Source organism: Myxocyprinus asiaticus, chromosome 29 (genome assembly GCF_019703515.2).
Source record: "Myxocyprinus asiaticus isolate MX2 ecotype Aquarium Trade chromosome 29, UBuf_Myxa_2, whole genome shotgun sequence".
In the NCBI taxonomy this organism is placed as follows: Eukaryota; Metazoa; Chordata; class Actinopteri; order Cypriniformes; family Catostomidae; genus Myxocyprinus; species Myxocyprinus asiaticus.
This window is the reverse complement of record NC_059372.1, coordinates 1344646-1367217: the sequence shown is the minus strand read 5'-3', so window position 1 is coordinate 1367217 and position 22572 is coordinate 1344646. Positions and strand designations below refer to the sequence as shown.

Sequence of the window (22572 nt, the reverse complement as noted above, 5' to 3'; positions counted from 1 at the left end):
GCACAGTATATACCAATGGTTCTCAGCCACTATAATATAACAATTAAACATCATTTTAATAAATAAAAAAAATGCTAAAAACAAGTAAACAAGTTTATTTATTTGTTTTAATTGAACAACTCCATAAAACAACTGTTTTTATTGAAGAACATACAATCTTTGAAACTACTGGAATCACACAATTAAATTGCATTCATTATTTCAATCTACTGACAAGCAGTAAATTAGATGTTTAACCACTGGCGTTCTAAATACAATTATTATTTAGCTATTTATTTTTATACACAATTTACAATCGTATTTAATCAAACTACACAATGATCACTCTTAAGACTTTATAGATATTACAGTTTCATTTTCTGTTAATGCATGATTGCCTGTAAAGCTGCTTTGAAACGATGTGTGTTGTGAAAAGCGTTATACAAATAAAAATGACTTGACTTGTTTAATACAGTGAGTGGCTTTCAATTGTCATCTCAGAAATAAATAAGGCTATTTTGCCTTTTTAATCAAATTATGTGTAAAAAAGTCTACGTTCGGCATTCTGATCAAATAATGGGACAAGAAAGAGATGTTAAAATATATGCTTGATATAGAGCCGTTTAGTTATGATGTCAATTTGTAGGCTTATCCAGAAGAGTACAATAGTTAGTGTAGTGTGCTACTATGCTATAACGCAACAAAAGAATGCTTGCATTATAATCAACAATGCTGTCTACACTGCAAGTGCACAGCATATGGTGGAAAAACTTCATTTCTGGGCATTACTGGCACATTGTAAATCAGCAGGATTTTTGGTGCATCTAGTCATGATGAGTCAGCTTGACACTTGCAGGTTAGACAGCTTTGTTGTTTATCCTAGGAATGTTTGTCTAGGTATATATGTTGAGAGAAAGATGTTTAAAAGATTCTAAGCAACTTTAATTCACAGGATAACACATTCAAAGTTTGAACACAATAATCAGATAAAATCACAACATAAGCAACAGATGATATTGCAGATTGACTGTATTCTACTGGAAGGTCACATTTAACTGCAATATCAACACAGAAAGCACATGCAAGTGCTTTCTAATATAAATCTAGAGTTGTTTGACCATGATGAACAATGCTGTAATACGTTACGGCTTAATGCTTTAATGACACAGGCATCTGTTGTGTTAGCACCGATTTCAATCCAGATTGTGTGTAAAAGAGTCCGTTTCAAGATGGTGTAACTGTATGATGATGTAGCTGCCCTGTGTAAACACACAATTAAACATTTTAATGCTTGTGTTTAACAAGTAATTGACGTACACATTTTACAAAGAGAACAAACCTCCAAACTGTTCGGGAAACTATTAAGTCTTTAATTATGGGATGTGTCTTGTTGGTATATCTTCCCAGATTGCCGACGTTCAATAAGCTGTATTTTCAGATACTGCTGAGTGGTATTTTTCCAGTTGTTATCAGTCCTTGGATAATTTGGAGTTCCCATTCAATCGTAGTGTCGTATTTACAGTCACAATGATAAAGCCATCAGCCATCAGCGATAAAATAAAACTGTTAAACTGTCTAAGCTTTATATAGCTATAATGCTGCTGTGATTTAATGCTTTGTTGTAGAGGAGAATGGAAATATATTAGTGATGAATTTATATTTCATTGTAAAAACAGAATATTTGTCTTCATCCTGTCAATTACACAAATCACTTTCACTGAGATCAGACCTCAAAACAAACACTCAAATCACTTTCACTGAGATCAGACCTCAAAACAAACACACAAATCACTTTCACTGAGATCAGACCTCAAAACAAACACTCAAATCACTTTCACTGAGATCAGACCTCAAAACAAACACACAAATCACTTTCACTGAGATCAGACCTCAAAACAAACACACAAATCACTTTCACTGAGATCAGACCTCAAACACACAAATCACTTTCACTGAGATCAGACCTCAAAACAAACACACAAATCACTTTCACTGAGATCAGACCTCAAACACTCAAATCACTTTCACTGAGATCAGACCTCAAACACTCAAATCACTTTCACTGAGATCAGACCTCAAAACAAAGTGATTTGTGTGTTTGTCTCAAAACAAACACTCAAATCACTTTCACTGAGATCAGACCTCAAAACAAACACACAAATCACTTTCACTGAGATCAGACCTCAAACACACAAATCACTTTCACTGAGATCAGACCTCAAACACTCAAATCACTTTCACTGAGATCAGACCTCAAACACACAAATCACTTTCACTGAGATCAGACCTCAAAACAAAGTGATTTGTGTTTGTCTCAAAACAAACACTCAAATCACTTTCACTGAGATCAGACCTCAAACACTCAAATCACTTTCACTGAGATCAGACCTCAAACACACAAATCACTTTCACTGAGATCAGACCTCAAAACAAAGTGATTTGTGTTTGTCTCAAAACAAACACACAAATCACTTTCACTGAGATCAGACCTCAAAACAAACACTCAAATCACTTTCACTGAGATCAGACCTCAAAACAAACACACAAATCACTTTCACTGAGATCAGACCTCAAACACACAAATCACTTTCACTGAGATCAGACCTCAAAACAAACACACAAATCACTTTCACTGAGATCAGACCTCAAACACTCAAATCACTTTCACTGAGATCAGACCTCAAAACAAACACACAAATCACTTTCACTGAGATCAGACCTCAAAACAAACACTCAAATCACTTTCACTGAGATCAGACCTCAAAACAAACACACAAATCACTTTCACTGAGATCAGACCTCAAAACAAACACTCAAATCACTTTCACTGAGATCAGACCTCAAAACAAACACACAAATCACTTTCACTGAGATCAGACCTCAAACACTCAAATCACTTTCACTGAGATCAGACCTCAAAACAAACACTCAAATCACTTTCACTGAGATCAGACCTCAAAACAAACACTCAAATCACTTTCACTGAGATCAGACATCAAAACAAACACACAAATCACTTTCACCGAGATCAGACCTTGAAACAAACACTCAAATCACTTTCACTGAGATCAGACCTCAAAACAAACACACAAATCACAAGCAAAGCATTTTAACACAGATCAGATCTCAGAAAACACAGAGATCTGTGTTTGGTGAAGTCTGATCTTGGTCTGATAAGTGTTCTGTGGGCTGATGGTGGACTCACAGGATGAAAACAAACATCAGAAATTTAGAACATCCAGAAATATTTTCTCTCTCTATGAGCATTCATGTCTTGACACACTGAAGTAAACCATCAAATGAGAAAGCATGGATATACAAACATTGCTCTGTACTGCTGACAGCAACATATTTGGGGTTAAAGGGTTAGTTCACCCAAAAACGAACGTTCTGTCATCATTTACTCAAGTTTATGTCGTTCTAAACCCACATGAACACAAAATGAGATGTTAGGGAGAACGCAGGAAAAAAAGTCATTTGGGTATAGAACTATGAAGTGAATAAATGATGACACACATAAGTAAAAATCAGACCTCAGAGCAGCAGCATGAGGATTACAGATTTTTAAAAATCTCAGATTAGCTCTTAAAATACTGACGGCGAGGAGAGAGGAATTCATGATTTATACAAAATGAAAAATAGTTTTGGATGGGGAATGTTGACAAACTCTGTTCATCACAGGCAGTGGCAGATTTAGGCATGGGCGACATGGGCAGTTGCCCAGGGTGGCATCTTGTGGGGGGGTGGCACGAGCTATGAACTTCGGGGGCGTGTTGAAGTGGGTTTCGCCCAGGGCGCCATACAAGCTAGAACCGCTACTGATCACAGGGGAAATAAATAACTGCATAACAGATCAGAAAAACTCTCTCCAACAGTGAAAAGTCTGAGTGTAGAACAGATGATAACAAGATGAAGTTAAAAAACAGGAAGTGAACTTCGGGGTCCTGTCAGCTCTTGTCCTCCATGGCAGCACTGAAAACAGATCACAGATCCATCAAACAACAGCAGAAGAGTGTTTTAACATCCCATTTAATCACTGAATGTAGCTCTTCTTCAAACCCTAGTGTGCTGCCTACCTAGGGAACATTTTGAGACACCGTAGCTGCATTCCAGACATGAAGGTTGTTCCAAAAGTTACTCAGCAAAATTATATCACAAGTGAACTCATTTAAAAATATTAATCCAGGATGAGGGATGGAGTCGAGTGAAAAGTTAGGGTTAGGCTGGCTATGTTGACAGTAGATAAGGCAGCATACTAGAGTTTGGACGGAGCGTGTGTGTTGGAGGTATGATGATGTCATACTTGTGAGGCACCCGTTCAGTTGTTTAAAGTGCATGTTTCAGGTCTGTGGTCTTTTCGCTGATGCCCGTCAGACTGATAACTGAAAACAGAGAATCACAGTTATAGAACAGTTATTAACGCAAACTAAAACTAAGTACTGATTCGAGAAAAGGATAAAAATTAGAGGTCTGCAAATGCAAACGGGCTATTTTAAAAATGTAATAATTTAAAATTGGTGGTCCAGACCCTAAAAAAAATAAAAGCAAGACACAACGCAATGCAAAAATAGATAGTAATTATTACATAATTGGCTGTTATGTTGTTGTGTTGCACTGCTAACCTGCTCCAGCATCTGTCTGTTTGTCGTCCTGTCTCTCTGCTCTCTTTCTCTCTCTCCACCTGCAGTGAGTTGATGTACTCTTGACTCAGAGTTTCATCTCCATCTCCGATGAGGTAGATGTTTTTAAAGCGATGATACAACATAGAAGCTTTGAACATGATCGCTTCACTGCCACGAAACCAGCGCATCTGACAACACACAAAAACACACATCATTTCAGTTTGTCTGCATTTTTTGTCTGCAATACTGAATGTGAGACACATCATGACAATAATCAAACAACATTAACTAGAACATAATGTTCATGAAAATATGATGACAAATAATAATGCCAGATATTTACAATGCGCTAACAAGGTTTAAAAGAAAAAAAAATTTGATCTCATCAAGTATAGACAAACAAAATGTGCTTAAACTAACAACACACAAACAATTATAATCATTCATGTCTTTACTGAACACATCATGTTGAACATTTACAGTGCTGTGGAAAAAGTAAGTGAACCCTTGGATTTAATAACAGGTCGATCCTGCTTTAGCATCAATAACCTCAATCAAGTGTTTCCAGTAACTGCAGATTAAACCTGCACAACGTTCAGAAGGAATTTTGGTCCATTCTTCCTCACAGAACTGCTTCAGCTCAGACATATTCTTAGGATGTCTGGTGTCTCTCTTGAGGTCACTCCACAGCATCTCTATTGGGTTAAGGTCCGGACTCTGACTGGGACACTCCAAAAGATTAATTTTCTTTTTTTGAAGTCATTCTGTAGTGGATTTACTTCGATGTTTAGGGTCATTGTCCTGCTGCATCACCCAACTTCTACTAATCTTCAGCTGGTGCACAGACACCCTGACAATATCCTGTAGGGTATCTTGATAAACTTGGGAATTCATTTTTCCCAGTAGCATTGTGGAGTGTCAAGGTGGTCTTCAGGTGTGCAGCAATGTTTTTGTTGGAAAGCAGCGGCTTCCTTCATGATGACCTGCCATGGACACCACACCTGTTTAATGTTTTCTGTAGAGTAGACTCATGAACAGAGATGTTAACCAGTTCCAGTGATTCCTTCAAGTCTTTATCTGTCACTCTAGGGTTCTTTATTACCTCATTGAGCATTCTGCAGTGTGTCCTTTGAGTCATCTTGACTGGACGGCCACTTCTAGTGAGAGTACCTATAGTACTAAATCATCTCCATTTATAGACAGTTTGTCTAACTGTGGACAGATGAATATCTAAACTCTTCTAGATAACTTTATAACCCTTTCCAGCTTTATGCAAAGCAACAATTTTTGATCATAGGTCTTTTCAGATCTATTTTATGCGATGCGTGGTCCATGTCAGCAGATGCTTCTTGTGAAAAGCAAACTCAAAATGTTTGAGTGCTTTTTATAAGTTGAAGTAGCTCTAACCCACACCTCCAATCTCGTTTCATTAATCAGATGCCAGGTTTGCCAACTCCTGACTCTAAATAGCTTTAGTTGACATCATTAGCCTAGGGGTTCACTTACTTATTCCAACCTACACATTGAATGTACCACATTGGCCTGGTTGCTAGGGAGGGTAGAGTCACATGGGGTAACCTCCTCGTGGTCACAATTAGTGGTTCTCGCTCTCAATGGGGCGTGTGGTAAGTTGTGTGTGGATCGTGGAGAGTAGCATGAGCCTCCACATGCTGTGAGTCTCCGTGGTGTCATGCACAACGAGTCACGTGATAAGATGCGCGGATTGACGGTCTCAGAAGCGGAGGCAACTGAGACTTGTCCTCCACCATCCGGACTGAGGTGAGTAACTGCACCAACATGAGGACCTACTAAGTAGTGGGAATTGGGCATTCCAAATTGGGGAGAAAAGGGGATAGATTAAAATATTTTTTTTTTTGTGGTTATCAACATTATTCCACAAATGATGTTGACTGAGCTTAACTTGTATTGAACCCGGAACATTCCTGTGATCGAATAAAATTACATGCCATTTTAGTCCGAATTATATTTGCTCAAATTAATGAACATGATGAAATATTCACTAAATTTAAAGGACAGTTTCATCAGAAAGACAAAAATTATGACTAAAGTAAAAAATGGCGTAAAAATGAACCCTGTAGTTAGTAAGTCCAACTGTGCAACAAAACATGAGACTTTCCTGAATAATTGCGTGTTAATTGTCCCAAAACGTGCACAACAATATCTGGTCATATCACCAATTTTACAGCATCTTATTTATGAGAAGATGCAATTTGTCAAAATATACTAAAACTTTTAAGGTATCAAGGTACCAAGATATTTATTCATATTTAAAATGATTCCTCAGGCCCCGGTTGAGAAACACTGGTTGTGTGTGTGTGCGTATATGTGCATGTTTATACCTTTCTGAGGGTGTCTATGAGCTCGCTGTGGTTCTGAATGTGTCGAGACGAGACAGGGACTGTACTCAACTCATCCAGAGCCAATAAACACTTACTCACATCCTGACAGAGAGACACATTACTGTCAATATTCACAGCGACGGTTATTGAATATATATATTAACTGATATTGTGTCATATTAAACAGGTTCATACTGGGTTGTCTAGCGTCATTGAGATTCTGATGTCATCGTGGAGCCGGTAGAGTAAAGAGTCTGTGATGGACAGAAACCGATCTGAAACACACACACAGTTAGAGATCTTCAACACAAACACGCATGTGCTCGTACAGAAGATCAGTGTGTCAGTGTGTGCGAGCATCTCACCTCTGCTTTCGTCTTCTGTGCTGTTATTGTTCTGCTGTCTGTACAAACACACTGTGAGTCAGTTTAGATTGAATTCAGTTTAAATATAAACATAATTTATGACACTGGAGTGCATTTCTAAAGGCTGATATTTCTAACAGAATCTACAGCGCAACACTTAGAAAATAGAAACCTAACGAGTGACAAACTCTTGCTGTGCATTACTGGAAGTGTTGAGATGCTCTGCGTTCACTCACTCTGTGTTCTTAACTTCCTGTTCAACATCCTTCTCTGGTTCTTTTTTCTCGTCCTCTTTTGGTTTCATCCGGTCATGGTTCTCACATCGGACTTCACGATTCCTCTCGGGCCGTTTCTGCACCTCCTCGTGCGGTGTCGTCCTGCTCGCGGTTGCACGATTACAACATGCCGCAATATTAGTAAAAAAATCTTAAGAATGATCAGAGGTGTGTAGTGTTGTCTGTATGTTGCAATGGAATGTTCCAGCATCAATACTAGTTCATGGCATAATGTTGATTATCACAGAAAATAAAAAATAAGAAGCATGAATCTGTTACAGCGAGACACTTACAATGGAATGTTTACGCCAAGTTATCTAGAAAACTTGTGTGTCTAACCAAGTTCTGGGTTCACTCACTCTGTGTTCTTGACTTCCTGTTCTCCGTTCCGCGCTGTATCTTTTTTCTCCTCCTCTGTTGGTTTCATCGGGCTGCGGTTCTCGCATCTCACACCACGATTCCTCGCGGGCCGTTTCTGCTGCTCCTCCTCCTGTGGTGTCGTTTTAGTCGTGGTTGTTTGTTCTGTCGTAGATGTTTGTGTTTTTCCTCTGGTGGACGTGACCAGACCCTGCAGAGACCGCAACACACTCTGCCTCTTCTCGGCCAAGATCTTACAACGCTACAAGACACAGACAGACAAACAGAAGTCAGCTAACTTCTTCACATCTGCTCTTTCTAAAGCTCTCTTGTCCTCTCTCACCTCTTCATCTCTTGGTGTCTTCTCGTCTTTTTTCTCCTGCTTCTCAAAGATGCTCAAAACGTCACTCTTCACATGTGTGGATTTATTCTCAGTCTCTCTATGATCTTCCTTCTCTTCTCTCTTTCTCTTCTTTGTCTCATTCTTCTCTGGTTCGTCAGGAACTGATGTCTCCTCTTCTCCACGCCGTTTCCTCTTTGAGCCTGAAGGAAGCAGCTCTGATCAGTAACTTACAAGCATGTGCATCTTAATATGCAGTCAATACTTAGTGAGCCATTTGTCAGTGTGACGAGGAGGAGGGCGGGACCAGGCCGTGACTACGCACACCTGGCCCTCAGTCGGGCTAATCAGCCGAGGAGAGGCATAAGTGCAGCGGGATGTGGCAGTTCGAGAGAGAGAGAGCCACACGTAGCTGTCGTGTATGTGTTTGTGTTGTGTGTCTTTTTGTTTCATTAAATATTATTCAGCCAGTTCTGGATGCGCTGTTGTGGACTCCTCGCCACTGCCGTCTGCCCAAAGGAGCAGCCGCGGCCGTCCGCCAGAGTTGCCGCTGCCTGGAGTGGAGTTCCATTCGCCAGGGGTCGGAGGACTTGCTCCGGTCCACCCGGGTAGGTGCGGCTGTCGTCCGCCAGAGGGTGGAGGTGTGGTCGAGGACCAGGCGACGGCATGTCTGGGAACCGGCGAGCAAGTTTTTTTCTCTCTCTCACTGTCGCTCCGCCTTGCCCTTTCCCTCTCCTCTTTTTTTGTTTTTCCCTCCCCAGCTCTAGAGAGACGGGAAAAAGCCTGCCAGAAAAGGGGGGGTATGTACGTCATGCCAGGGGTTCCCCAGCCCGAGGCAAAGGAGGGAGGAGTGTGACGGGGAGAAGGGCCAATCGGGCTAATCAGCCGAGGAGAGGGATAAGTGCAGCGGGATGCGGCATTTCGAGAGAGAGAGAGCCACACGCAGCTGCCGCGTGTGCGTTTGTGTTGTGTGTCTTTTTGTTTCATTAAATAATATTTTGACCGTTCAGCCGGTTCCCGCCTCCTCCTTTCCCATTTTTAACCTTGTTACAGTCAGATTACTCTCTGAAAAGTCAAAATATTGCTCTGTGTGAGCAGCCCGACATGTCATCTTCTGACTCAACCAATGACGTGTGTGTTAGGTGAGAATCAGATGGTACACTTTACCTGTTGGACTCGACGGCGTGGAGCTGTTGGCCGTGGGAAGAGAAATATGAGAGTCTCTCTTGCCGTAAGACTCCGTTTGTGAGCGTTTGCGTTTCAGACTGGCTGGTTTCACTGATCTCTCCGTGACGTCAGCTTTAGTCTTGATCAGATCTGCACTAGACCGTGTGATTCGTAAGGGCTGAAAGAGTGCAAGAGAGACAAAACATCAAAAACACATCAACAGCATTTAGCACATTATTTTGTTATCATTAACAAAGACACAAAGTGCAAATAAAGTATAAATAAAGATCAGCATTGACGGTGAAACGTCTCCAACCTTTTTTTGATTCTCCGTATCCGTCATTTTCGTCACAGTAGAAATAATCTTTGCATGCAGCACGTGTTTCCTGCGAGCAGAAAGCATCTTTGCTGCAGCAGCTCGTCTGGCTAAAATGATTTTTCTGGAAGGCAGCATCCTTTTTCCTGATGTGACCGTCTTCACTGAGGTCCCTTTCCTCGCAAGTGGAGTGCTACTCGTCCGGCGGGCTCTTGTGACAGGCGTCTGTCCTCCAGAATCTCTCGAACGTGTTGACATTTTCCCAGCTGTTTTAACCTCGTTTCCAGTTTCAGACTTTGTTTTGGGAGTGCTGCTGATTTTCACAGGAGTTTCTCTTTTATTTGTCGTCACTGATTTTGAATCACTTTTCGACAGTGATTCTTTACAGGAAACAGTCTGGCTCTTCTTTCCACTCTGATTTACTGCTTTCTTCTTCTTGAATTTCAGTCGACTCTCTGCCAGTCGTTTCACTAGAGCTGATTTCTGTCAGAGACACGAGGACATTTAAAGTGAGTTATTATGAGAGTACCACTGACCAACAAATTCCCGTGTTCCCGAAAAAAAAGGTGTTTGCACATGCAAGTGTTGTACATGGTTGGTAGGAAGTCGCTAGTTTAATATAAGTTACATGTGACGAGGAGGAGGGCGTGGCCAGGCCGTAATGATGGACGACCGGCGCTGAATCAGCCCAATCAGCGGGAGTGGGATAAAGAGGAGCCGGGATGCCAGTTCGAGAGAGACGCACAAGGCCGCGCTGTCTGTGTGTTTTATGTTATGTTTAAGTTCAGTTATGTAATTAAAGTTATGTTGACTGCTCAGCCGGTTCCCGCCTCCTCCTTGCCCATCTTTTACCCATTACATTGGTGCCGAAACCCGGGAAAGAGGAGGGATGCGCTGTCGTGGAGTCCTCACCGCTGCTGTCTGCCTGGAAGAGGAGGAGCCACGGCCATCCGCCAGGAAGCGGAGAAGCCGTTACCGTCAGCCGGGAGTCGGAGGAAACACTGTCGTGCACCAGGTAGCGGAGAAGCCATTATCGTCAACCAGGGGACGGAGGACTCGCTGCCAGTCATCTGGAGTCAGAGGAAATGCTGTTGTCCAGCAGGAAGCGGAGAAGCCGTTACTGTCAGCCAGAGGATGGAGGACTCGCTGCCAGTCATCTGTAGTCGGAGGAAACGCTGTCGTCCACCAGGTAGCGGAGAAGCCGTTACCGTCAGCCAGAGGATGGAGGACTCGCTGCCAGTCATCTGTAGTCGGAGGAAACGCTGTCGTCCACCAAGAAGTGTAGAAGCCATTACCGTCAGCCAGGGGATGGAGGACTCGCTGCCAGTCATCTGGAGTCAGAGGAAATGCTGTTGTCCAGCAGGAAGCGTAGAAGCCATTACTGTCAGCAAGAGAACGGAGGACTCGCTGCCAGTCACCTGGAGTCGGAGGAAACGCTGTCGTCCACCAGGAAGTGTAGAAGCCATTACCGTCAGCCAGGGGATGGAGGACTCGCTGCCAGTCATCTGGAGTCAGAGGAAATGCTGTTGTCAAGCAGGAAGCGGAGAAGCCGTTACTGTCAGCCAGAGAATGGAGGACTCGCTGCCAGTCACCTGGAGTCGGAGGAAACGCTGTCGTCCACCAGGTAGCAGAGAAGCCGTTACCGTCAGCCAGAGAATGGAGGACTCGCTGCCAGTCATCTGTAGTCGGAGGAAACGCTGTCGTCCACCAGGTAGCGTAGAAGCCGTTACCGTCAGCCAGGGGACGGAGGACTCGCTGCCAGTCACCTGGAGTCGGAGGAAACACTATCGTCCGCCAGGAAGCGTAGAAGCCATTACTGTCAGCCAGAGGATGGAGGACTCGCTGCCAGTCGGCTGGAGTCGGAGGAAACGCTGTCATCCACCAGGAAGTGTAGAAGCTATTACCGTCAGCCAGGGGACGGAGGACTCGCTGCCAGTCATCTGGAGTCAGAGGAAATGCTGTTGTCCAGCAGGAAGCGGAGAAGCTGTTACTGTCAGCCAGAGAATGGAGGACTCGCTGCCAGTCACCTGGAGTCGGAGGAAATGCTGTCGTCCACCAGGAAGCGTAGAAGCCGTTACCATCAGCCAAGGGATGGAGGACTCGCTGCCAGTCATCTGGAGTCGGAGGAAATGCTGTTGTCCAGCAGGAAGCGGAGAAGCCATTACTGTCAGCCAGAGGACGGAGTACTCGCTGTCAGTCGCCTGGAGTCGGAGGAAAAGCTGTCGTCCACCAGAAAGCGTAGAAGCCATTACCGTCAGCCAGAGGATGGAGGACTCGCTGCCAACCGCCTGGGAAGGAGCGGCTGTCATCCACCAGAGGGCGGAGGAGTGACGGAGGAGTGGCTGAGGACCAGGCGAGGGCGTGTCCGGGTACTGGCGTGCGAGTTTTTCATTGACATATCCCAGACTGTGATAATACCCCCATATAGTATGTAAAGAATAACTGAATTGTTTAAAAATAATGCACACCCGAGGTGGTAATGCGGACACGGCATGCAGGAGTGACCGTTACACCTCGGGTGTGCATTATTTTTCAATAATTCAACAGTCCGGAGTCAATTATTCCGCTTACACCACGGTTACCACACCTTAAGACATCGTTCAGGGTTTTATCTCAAGACATTTTCTGATTTTCGTCCCTAAAACGCTCTTATGAGAGGAACTACTTTCTTCCGCCACAGATTCAGCGTCTTACTTTAATACAGCTCAAGCCTTCGTTGCTAATTTTGAAAACGTCACGTTAGAACTAGCAACGGAGGATGCGCTGCTTTTCGGCATTGGAGTAACAAGATAGCGTGTGTGTGTATGCGCACACGCATGTGTGCGTGCATGTGTGTGTGTGAGCGTGCGGGGGAGACGAGGGAGCACAAGGGCTCTTTTTAACCGAAACTGAAATAAATGTAGGATATTTTAGACATTGTTTTGATGTTCTTAACAGATTTACTTTAACAAATGTCTCTGTTCATTTGGCGAAGTGATATGGAACCGTTATGCAGTCAAGACCTGGAACTACTTCATAGTCGTACGTTTACTGGAAAAATAATTGCACACCTGAGAACGCCCGTCAACCAATCAGAATCAAGCATTCAACAGACCTGTGGTATAAATGGAAAATAATTAATTTTGTGTTTTTTTCATTAAAAAACAACAGTGGCATTATAAAAACAAACTGGCATTTAAAGAGTTAAAATCCTGAAAACGAATGAATATTTGGTAGTTATGATCAGGACTAATGTTGGTTAAATTAACTAAATGAAAGTGGAAAATAGTATAATATATAATATTATTATGGCAGTTTTTGACGCAGACATTTTTGTCCTCTAAGGACCTCTGAGTAACTTTTTTTAATTGACGCACAAGGGTTAAAACGGCTTCTAATGTGGCTCAAGAACTTTCCATTTTATAATCATGATTTTCCCATCAACACATCACCGTAACTGACCTTTTGACCTTTGACGCCAACCCCCGGGTCATTCTCGATCTCCCACATGCCCTCCTCAAACCCGCCACGTTTGGTTGTCTGGCCATACTTCTCTTTGTTTGGCCAGTAATGGACGATGTCTTTGGGGAACAGAAACGTTCTGACAGAGGAGAGAGATCGACAACAACAGTGAGACAGTTCTGGAGAGATTATCCACGTCTGGAATAGCATACTTGCATACTACTCATACTTTTTCTGCAGTATGTGTACTGTGAACAGTATGTAACTTTCTGTATGCATCGTGGAATATCTGGATGATTTTTAAACATCTCCTTGACTCATTCTTTGATTGGACAGCCATAAGTTAAGATGGTATACTACCAGTACATACTTGAAAGAATAGTGAGCACTATACAGTAGCCTACATCCTGAATGTGTGTCATTTATGTTGACTTACGTTGAGTGTGTTCCATAAAAGAAGATGTGGATCTTATTTTGGGGGGCTTTTCCTTCACCAATCTGAGAGATAAACAAAACAATAATATACCATTAGCTTCTAATTGACCTCATTTACATTAAAGAACATAAAGAATATAAATTATAAGGTTATTATAATGAACTTACTCTGGCAGGCCAGAATGGATATCCCTTCATCTTGGCAAACACTATGTCCCCCGGTGTAAAATCATGAGTGATCTGATCAGACTTCACCTTCATCTAAATTAATTAATGATAAATCATGTTTATTCATATATAAACTCGCCATGTGTCACCAAAACAATGAACAACAGAGACACCACCAAAAGACACCTCTACAATCAAAATATTAGCTTCCTGGGCATGCATTTGCATTTTTCACACAAAAACATGACTTTAATATGACTGTTTGGATCAACATAAACCATTTAAATGACATTAAAATGTGTTTTGTACAGGAAAAACTAGCTAGCTCAGGCTAATACTAGCTCACTTTGCTCAAACAAACTCACCTTCAGTCCTTTATGCCTACTGACTCACTCAGATGACATTTTATAAACACTCAGAATAAAAAATAAAAAATAATAATAAGCGAATTAAAAGTATTATCGCGCAATGAATGGAAGAAGTTGCAAGTGTGTGTGTGTATGTGTGTGCGTGTGCGTGCGTGTGTATATGTGTTTCATTGTCTCCCCTCAGCGCCGGTGAAATGGTTCAGTCCGCTTCCCGCTCAGCGTGAGAAAGGAATGAACCATCGCACACAGAGGGGTAGACTGGTTTTGAGAATATTCAAAATATAATTAATATCTTATTTATACTCATGGTGTTAAACATAGTGACGTCATCATTTCTATTTATTTTAATTAAATAATACAATAAAATCATTAACACTCATTCAAAAGCAACATTATAACTTCGCTATTGTTCGACCGGTCGTTAAAGAGTTAACACATCGGGGCAGGAAGCGGTCAAGTAAAGATGCGTTAAAACGTGAAGATTTAAACAACACACACTCGATATATTCAAGATAAATTGAGTATAAACATTTAAAGTTATCTGTGGATGTAAGGGATGTTTTAACAGTATGTTGTTGCTGTTTTTATTTGTTTGTCGTGATTGTTGTCAAGGAGCGGCAGATTCAAACAGACGCTGATTCTGATTCATTTAGCACTTTAAACGTTTAAAACTCACTTTTAAAATTCATTTAGCTGCAAGATTTCATCAAAGACGGATGAACTGACATATCAGACGTGTGTACGGTGGGTTGTGTTTAAATGAGTTCAATATTAATTCTGTTATCTGTTACGGTTTGTTTTGAACGTTTATAAACGTGTTATAAACAAAATCACGTGATTTTCAGTTGATTTAAAGTTTTAGACGATTTCACAGGATGATCTGATTTTAATGTTTATATATATATATATATATATATATATATATATATATATATATATATATATATATATATAGTAATGCATTACTAAGTAATTTACTTTTTAATTGAAAAAAGTAAAGTAAGGGATTACTCTTAATTTTTCAGTAATTTAATTACTGTTACTTCTGATATAATTGCATTAAATACTGTATAGACTATATAAAACAATAGTGAATTTAAAACTGAACGTCTAATGTTAAAATGTGTGTTTTCTAATTTAACGCTGCCCCTTTAAATTCTTTGGCCAGTTCATGAATAATTAATTAGATTTTTATATGATTTATTTGAAAGAATTAAAAGAACAGTTTCATGTCCATCCTTGTATTTTTCATCTGGTCGAGGTTGATCAGGGTTTTAGAAATTAATAAGTAATTACTTTTCAGACAAAGTAATTAGTAAATTAATCTAATTACACTGTAGAAGATGTAATTAGTAGTTAGTAATTAATTACTTTTTTAGAGTAACTTACCTGACACTGTATGTATGTATATATATATATATATTTCACCAGGTTGTGTAGTTATGGATATACGTTAAAATATATATGATATTTATATCTTTTATTTAATAACTGAGCATGATTTAATCGCATGATATTTTACTTTTGACAGAATTTAATCCCGAGTTAAATTTAAATGCAGTATACTATTTACATTTTTAATATTCTATTTTATGTCTTTCTGCCTCAATAGTTCTCGTCTCCATCGTTAGAGGTACTTTATAAATCCATACATCTGACTAGAAGCATTTCTTTATTGTTTTATGATAAATCACATCTGTTTTTGATAATGTCCGATTAGTTTTTTTGTGATTATAAAAACACATTGACGGAGGAAATTATCAGGAAAATGACGGATCCAGTAGTTGGACGTGATTATATTTGTAAGTGTGTAATTTCATCTGGGCGTATCTGATTATCATGAAACTCTTGTTTCGCAGATCACAGAACACTAACGACACGTTGACCTCATGCCCTCTGAATCACCTGCCACCCGGCCGCGCCAAGGCACCCGGGCCAAACGTAAGGACAGCCATCACCCTGTTTCCACCCCTCGGGCGTCTCACCCAGAATCCGTGACCCCATCTGCACAACATTCACAAGAGGAGATTAACAGGTGCTTATGACATTATTCTGTGTGTTTCTGATGTCTAATCGTGTAAAGAAAGGAGCTCAGACTGTGTGTTTACAGGCTCAGAGACGTGATCGATCGGTTACAGGGTGACAGACGGGTCAGTGAGAGAGAGACAGGTGATGAGTTTACTCTCACCGCTGAGCTGAGGTGGAAGATTAACCAGCTGGAGAACGAGAAACTGGATTTCACTTCCAAACACAACAAAGAGGTACATCATCCTGTCGATCACACTTCAGTCCAATAAATGAACACCAGTGTTCAGAAGATGTGTACTAGTCGTGCTAGATTAATAATGTGCACAGTGCCGGAGATTACTTCTGAACTGTAATCTGGTACTGATTACAAATTACAAAAAATATAGTTACTAATGTAACCTCTTGGATTACATTTTTAAAGTAATCTAATCTGATTGCTTTTGGATTACTTGTGATCTAATTCTTGTTTTTTGATATCAAATGCATTTAAGTAGAATAAACTTGTACCATTTTGATAATATAGCAAGAGAACTTGCGTTATGGATCAAAATATGAGAATTTATATGATTTTTTTGTGTACGTCTTTAACTCGCCATTTGTCTGTTTCTTAGTAAAAATAAAAAAAGTCACTAAAAATGTTCTTGCTCCAGCAGTTTTGGCATTTCAAACGCCATCCATGATAACAGATCAGACCAGTTATATGTGTGAATCATCACAAAACAAACAAACAAACAAACAAAACTTTCTAATAAGTTGTTGCGTATTCATGTACATTTGTGAAGCCGAGTTCAAAAGCAATTCACGAAGCTAAAACGAATCCATCTTCGGTATAATTATGACTGGAGGCTAGTATAAGGTCTGTGGGTGTCATTTAGAATTAAAAATGTAAATTATTTCAAATGAAGACTAAGAGGGATCAATCAACTACCTTTGCCTGATTAATATGTAATAATGTAATCCATAAAAGTAATTGTAATCTGATTACAAATAATTAAAATATAATCTAATTACAGTTACTTGAGTTTTGTAATCAGATTACATAATTCAGATTACATGTAATCCATTACTACCCAGCAATGACTGTGCGCAGTATGCAAATTAATGTTTTTTTTTTGGGGGGGGATTTTTCCCCTTTTTCTCCCAATTTGGAATGCCCAATTCCCAATGCACTCTAAGTCCTGGTGGTCGCATAGTGATTTGCCTCAGTCCGGGTGGCGGAGGATGAATCTCAGTTGCCTCCGCGTCTGAGACAGTCAACCCGCGTATCTTATCACGTGGCTTGTTGAGCGCGTTGCCACGGAGACATAGCGCGTGTGGAGGCTTCACGCCATCCACCGCGGCATCCGCGCTCAATTCCATGCGCCCCACCGAGAACAAACCACATTATAGCGACCACGAGGAGGTTACCCCATGTGACTCTACCCTCCCTAGCAACCGGGCCAATTTGGTTGCTTAGGAGACCTGGCTGGAGTCACTCAGCACGCCCTGGGATGCGAACTAGCGAACTCCAGGGGTGGTAGCCAGCGTATTTTACCACTGAGCTACCCAGGTCCCGCAAATTAATGTTTTTAATTTTATAGATAACGAACCGAATTAAACATGATGAGGTCATGTGTCAACAACGTAGAATATCACTGTTTGAATTGTTTATTGTTGCATAATGTGTTCTGTTTCGCATGCTATTTATGTATATAAAAATAGTAGGCAGTATGTATGGTAAGCCAAATTGACTTTTAATCATGTGCAGGATGTAAATTATAGATATCAACAATTACATTTTTACTAGTTAAAATACATATTCGTGAGATCAGTAATTAGGTTAGCACTAATAAAAAAGTTAATTCTTAATATTAAAAATGACGTCATTACTCGCGGAAATACTAGTAAAAATCTGTTTTGCATTTTTACTTGTAGAATTTCACAATGATATGTCATTCACTCCTGTTCAAAACACAATTACAGATATATAATAAAAAAAATTTACTAGTTGACAATCCAATTTCACTAATCAGCAATGCACTTCTTATCAGTATTGGATAAATTACTCAAAATAAGTAATCCATTACAAAAGACTAATTCTCTTAAATGTTATCAGATTACTTTACTGATTACTTCATATAAAAAAGTAATCACATTACTAATTATTTAACATTCTATATCATTTTTCCTAGTAAAGTTTCTGGTTTTCCGCTCCAGTTCGAAATGTTTATATTTCCTCGTCATTCATTGTCGCACACCCTTCAGCTGTCACAGAAACGCTAACCGACGATTCATATTTTAAATGTGTTATTCATATTACTTTAGCGCAAGTAATGTACTTAAAAGTAATTACTTTTTATTGAAAGTCAATAACTAATCTGATTACAAGAATGTAAAATGTAATCATTACGTTACTTTTTTAATAAAAAAGTAATTAGATTACAGTAACTAATAACTTTGTAATCGGAAACACCCAACACTGCTTCTTACTAGTAAAAATTATATATTTGTTCTGTCAATAAATACATTATTAGTGCCAATGTCCATTCCTGATATCAACAACTAGTGAAAATGCAATTTTCTTTAATATCTGTAAATGTATTTAAACTAGGGCTGTCGATTTAACACGTACATTTTATAGCGATGAAATATATAACAAATAATGCGTAAAAAGAATGAACGCAATGAATCATGCCCCCTGACGTGTACAAAAATTCCGTAATAAAATTAAGGATTTTCCTACCACACGAGCCGCAAGTGGGTGGAGAGAGACTGTTGTAGAGGTGATGTTGGCAAGCGAAATAACCAACTTTTTCAAGCTTGAAGTACATCTGTTTTTGCGAGCCGCGTGAATAGGTGGCAGCGCGCCTCAACAAACCTCACAAGCAGAGCAGCCAGATAATGAGGTTTGCTCACTCTGAGGATGCAGATGCACAACAGGTGGGCAAAACGCAACAGAATACAGGAATCTTGAGACGTGATTTTCAAAGTAATTTTTTCCACTACTTTTATCTTGACAGAGCATCCAAAATTGCGGCGTTTATGACGATGAATACCAGTGAGATGGTCCAAACGCGTCTGTCTGAGGCACGCACATGTAAATAGAGCGAGCACAGATGGAACGCAAGAACGCGCACTGTGAGAACTGGACATTTTGACAAACTCAATGCAAAACAGATTGCTGTCAACTGTATTCTTGTTCAAAGATATGAGAATAAATCAAACAATATATTTAGTTCTTAAGACACTTTTTAAGTCTAATTAATGATTTATTCATCTGTCACAACAATGCAATTTATTTTAAACGGAATTTCAATCCGTATTATATATTTATCATAGGCCCTACGTATTATATTTATAAATATTTGAATAGTTATGCATTATCTTTATTTGGGGGCCTCTAGAGGGCGCTGTTATACTGCTGAAACAAGGAGTGCAGACTGTATAACCCTCCAGTGCCGGCCACAGAGGAATTAACCCCCCCCCCCCCCAAAAAAACATCGAAGATTATCGGTGTTGATTTTTTCCGATAGCCTACTATCGGCCCCGATTAATCGGTAAATACGATACATCAGTCGACCTGTAATTATAGATATCAACGGTTAAATTTTCACTAGTTAAAATGTTAATTCTAATGTTATTATAACAAGTGAAAGGACTAATTTTTTTATATCAATCATTACATTTGCTCATTATATTATATTTGTAACTAGTAAAAAAGCCTTTTAAGATATCTTTAATTACTCTTTAGTTAATTGATATTTGAAATCCATTTCCAGATTCTGAAATACCAAATCAAACATATTGAAATATATTTACAAATAATAAAAATGAGCATTTCCACTAGTTTTTATCCAGCTGTTGATATCAGGAATGGACATTTGCACTAGTAAAAATTAAGATTTTTGATATCAAGAATGGGTAATGTAGTCATTTGTGAAATCAAGAATTTTTTTTTTTACTAGTGCAAATGTAATTACTGATATAAAAAATGACCACTTTCACTAGAAGTAATTCCATTCCTGATATCAAGAATTAGCATTTTAATCCTTTAAGCTTGAATTGGCCACCCGGCCCATCAAACTCATCAAATAGTCATGTGTCATATGTTGTTGGAAAGCTCTCAAAGAGTAGAATACAACCAGCCTATTTGTTTTACTCACAGACACAAATATAGTGAGTAATAGCTAAGTATATGTCTTTGACAATTATGCTGGTGTTGCTTATATGCCGTGTTTTCGCTTATAACTTCATGAAAAATAAACGGAACATAAAATATCACATATCATTATTTAGAGGAGGTGATCATCTTTCAAACGAGTCCACACACAAGGTAATCAGATGTATAGATCATTAGATAATCCACATGAAGCACAATGTTACATATGACCACCAGGAGATGGCGCCAAATACATGACACAGACTCAATGATGACTCAAATGACACAGAATGAAACTCATTCTGTGAAATCTCATTACTAAAATCATGTCTGCATGCTATACAAACCTTTAGTCATTGTTGTGTTTGCATGTGTAATTAATTGGTATGTACAATTATTATTGTTTTATTTGTTTGGAGATGTTTTTGACACTATGATAAATAATATTTGTAACGCTATAAATTTTGACTGCTTTATCATATCAACACAACATTTTTCTCAGATACAGTTGACATGATTGGAAACAAAACAAAAGCAGTTTTTCAGAGCCACCTTATATACACCCAGAGATATATAATGTCAAATCAGAAAAATAAGAAAAAAAGTAAACATTTGGCAAATTTTTTTTTTTCAGCAATTTCTTAGGCTGAGAGTCTCAGAATGTATCATAATCTATATCATTAAACAATGTGAAGATTTGTCTGTATAATGATACCAAACACTTGACCCTTGACCCTCTTTAAAAACACCTTCAGAGCTTAAAGGGTTAACTGGTGAAAATGTCATTTATGATATCTATAAATCTCCTTCACGTGATTAAATGTGGAAAGTGCCTGCGATACAGTGTGCTAGTGTTTCATTCGGACAAATCAGGACAGCTCATTGTTATGTGTTTGACAGTGTGATGGTAATTTCTCTCCCTGCAGGTGTCGCATTATGAGGCTCAGGTTGCTAGGTTACGGGCGCAGGTGGAGCGTGGCGAGGCGCAGCGGCAGACGCTGGAGTATGATGTCGCTGTGGCGAGGAGGGATGCTGCAGCTGAGAGGAGAAACGCAGAAGAGAAGATCACAGACCTGAGAAAACACAATCACAGGCTGGATGGTGTGTGTGTGTGTTCAGAAAGGAGTACTTTTTTACTAACACTCCACAAGCACAACTGCATATATTATACTTTGCTCTCAGAGTTACTTTTGAATGGACTGAAATGAATAAGTGAGCAGTATTATGCTAGAATAAGCTGCGATGTGAACCAGACTTTTACTGATAGTTAAACTAACTTTATAATAATGATGGAATATGTGGTTCTGTAGGTTTGACTGTAGTATGATGTTGTATCTGTGTGTAGTCCTCAGCTCAGAGCTGCGTCAGAGAGTGTCAGACCTACAGAGATCATTGGAGATAACACAGCAGGCGCGTGAGGAAGACCAGCAGGGCCTCCAGGCGGAGCTGCACGAGAGGGACCGTCTGCTGCTGAGTGTAAACACTGAGAATGACCAACTACAGACGGAGAAGAACCGACTAGAGACCTTGATACAGGTACAGAGAGTCTGTGTGAGAAACAGCGTTGCATTATTGCTCCTACAACATTAAATGAGTATGGTATATTTTTACTTCTTATGGAAAGTTATTTTTTATGCATTTACAGTTGCTTTTGTTTTTTTTGGGGGTGTTTTGTGCCAAATATATTTTGCACCCTCTCTCTGATCCTTTCAATTTAAATAGGATGCTTTTTCTGCTGCACCTTTGACTTGTCGTACATTGGCAACGTTTACATGCACCCTCATAATGCGATATTGTGATCAGTGTAGCTCATGTAAACAGAATATTGCGATTGTGATATTGCGATTATGCTAATAATCAGAGTAATGATAGTCGCAGTAAGATATGTGGAGTAATCCTGTTTTAATCGCTTTATACTGGCATGTAAACGCTTTAATCACTTCCACTCTGACCAAAGCGTGTATGCGCCAGTGCTGCAGACGGATAATGTGGCGTTCAAGCACAGGTTCAGAAATATCTCGAAACAGAAGAAGCTGCACTTACTTTTCACTTCATGTGAAACGGCAGTTCCATGCACTGTTTTCCAGCAGTGGTGCTCCCCCATCTGCAGCCCCACGGCAAAAGAAAACAGATTTTCCCCGAGTTGTGAATGTTAGTTTGCAGACTGAATTGAATGTTGGGGAGATAAAAAGACCATGTATTGGCCCGGTTGC

The 22572-nt window shown here is 39.8% G+C and overlaps 2 protein-coding genes across 51 annotated transcripts in view; one reads left to right on the top strand and one right to left on the bottom strand.

The window, feature by feature from the left end:
* Window positions 1-75: 75 nt before the first annotated feature.
* Window positions 76-14359, bottom strand: LOC127420278 (lens epithelium-derived growth factor-like). Of its 50 annotated transcripts, none has more exons than XM_051662404.1 (19): window positions 14191-14359; window positions 13826-13918; window positions 13659-13720; window positions 13223-13361; window positions 9782-10264; window positions 9466-9643; window positions 8302-8501; window positions 7961-8220; window positions 7563-7703; window positions 7327-7364; window positions 7157-7236; window positions 6962-7063; window positions 4602-4789; window positions 4283-4361; window positions 2739-3951; window positions 2659-2698; window positions 2584-2623; window positions 2469-2548; window positions 76-2428 (listed from the first exon to the last, which is right to left on the bottom strand). In XM_051662404.1, exons 2-14 carry the CDS (start codon window positions 13916-13918, stop codon window positions 4298-4300), a joined length of 2028 nt encoding a protein of 675 aa, XP_051518364.1. In that variant the 5' UTR covers window positions 14191-14359; the 3' UTR covers window positions 76-2428; window positions 2469-2548; window positions 2584-2623; window positions 2659-2698; window positions 2739-3951; window positions 4283-4297. The 50 variants fall into 50 exon arrangements, with proteins under 50 accessions (XP_051518364.1, XP_051518372.1, XP_051518378.1 ...); XM_051662412.1 differs by having other exon boundaries at window positions 2469-2623; window positions 2739-2778; window positions 2819-3951; XM_051662418.1 differs by lacking the exon at window positions 2584-2623 and having other exon boundaries at window positions 2739-2778; window positions 2819-3951.
* A 285-nt stretch (window positions 14360-14644) lies between these two features.
* Window positions 14645-22572, top strand: part of LOC127420271 (coiled-coil domain-containing protein 171-like) — a 34393-nt gene continuing 26465 nt past the window's right edge. Inside the window, exons 1-5 of the mRNA XM_051662364.1 lie at window positions 14645-14937; window positions 16053-16228; window positions 16304-16454; window positions 21286-21460; window positions 21705-21895. Coding sequence (XP_051518324.1) covers window positions 16083-16228; window positions 16304-16454; window positions 21286-21460; window positions 21705-21895 — 663 coding nt within the window. The 5' untranslated portion in view covers window positions 14645-14937; window positions 16053-16082. The remainder of the gene's footprint in view (window positions 14938-16052; window positions 16229-16303; window positions 16455-21285; window positions 21461-21704; window positions 21896-22572) is intronic.

Excerpts from the sequence above, each read along its gene's own strand:
- LOC127420278 (XM_051662392.1), bottom strand. The coding sequence starts at position 13,918 with ATGAAGGTGAAGTCTGATCAGATCACTCATGATTTTACACCGGGGGAC. Across the intron at positions 13,721-13,825 it reads ATCCATTCTGGCCTGCCAGA|ATTGGTGAAGGAAAAGCCCC; the intron begins GTAAGTTCATTA and ends TTTATCTCTCAG. Across the intron at positions 7,704-7,960 it reads CAGGAAGTCAAGAACACAGA|GACGACACCGCACGAGGAGG; the intron begins GTGAGTGAACCC and ends AACCGCGAGCAG.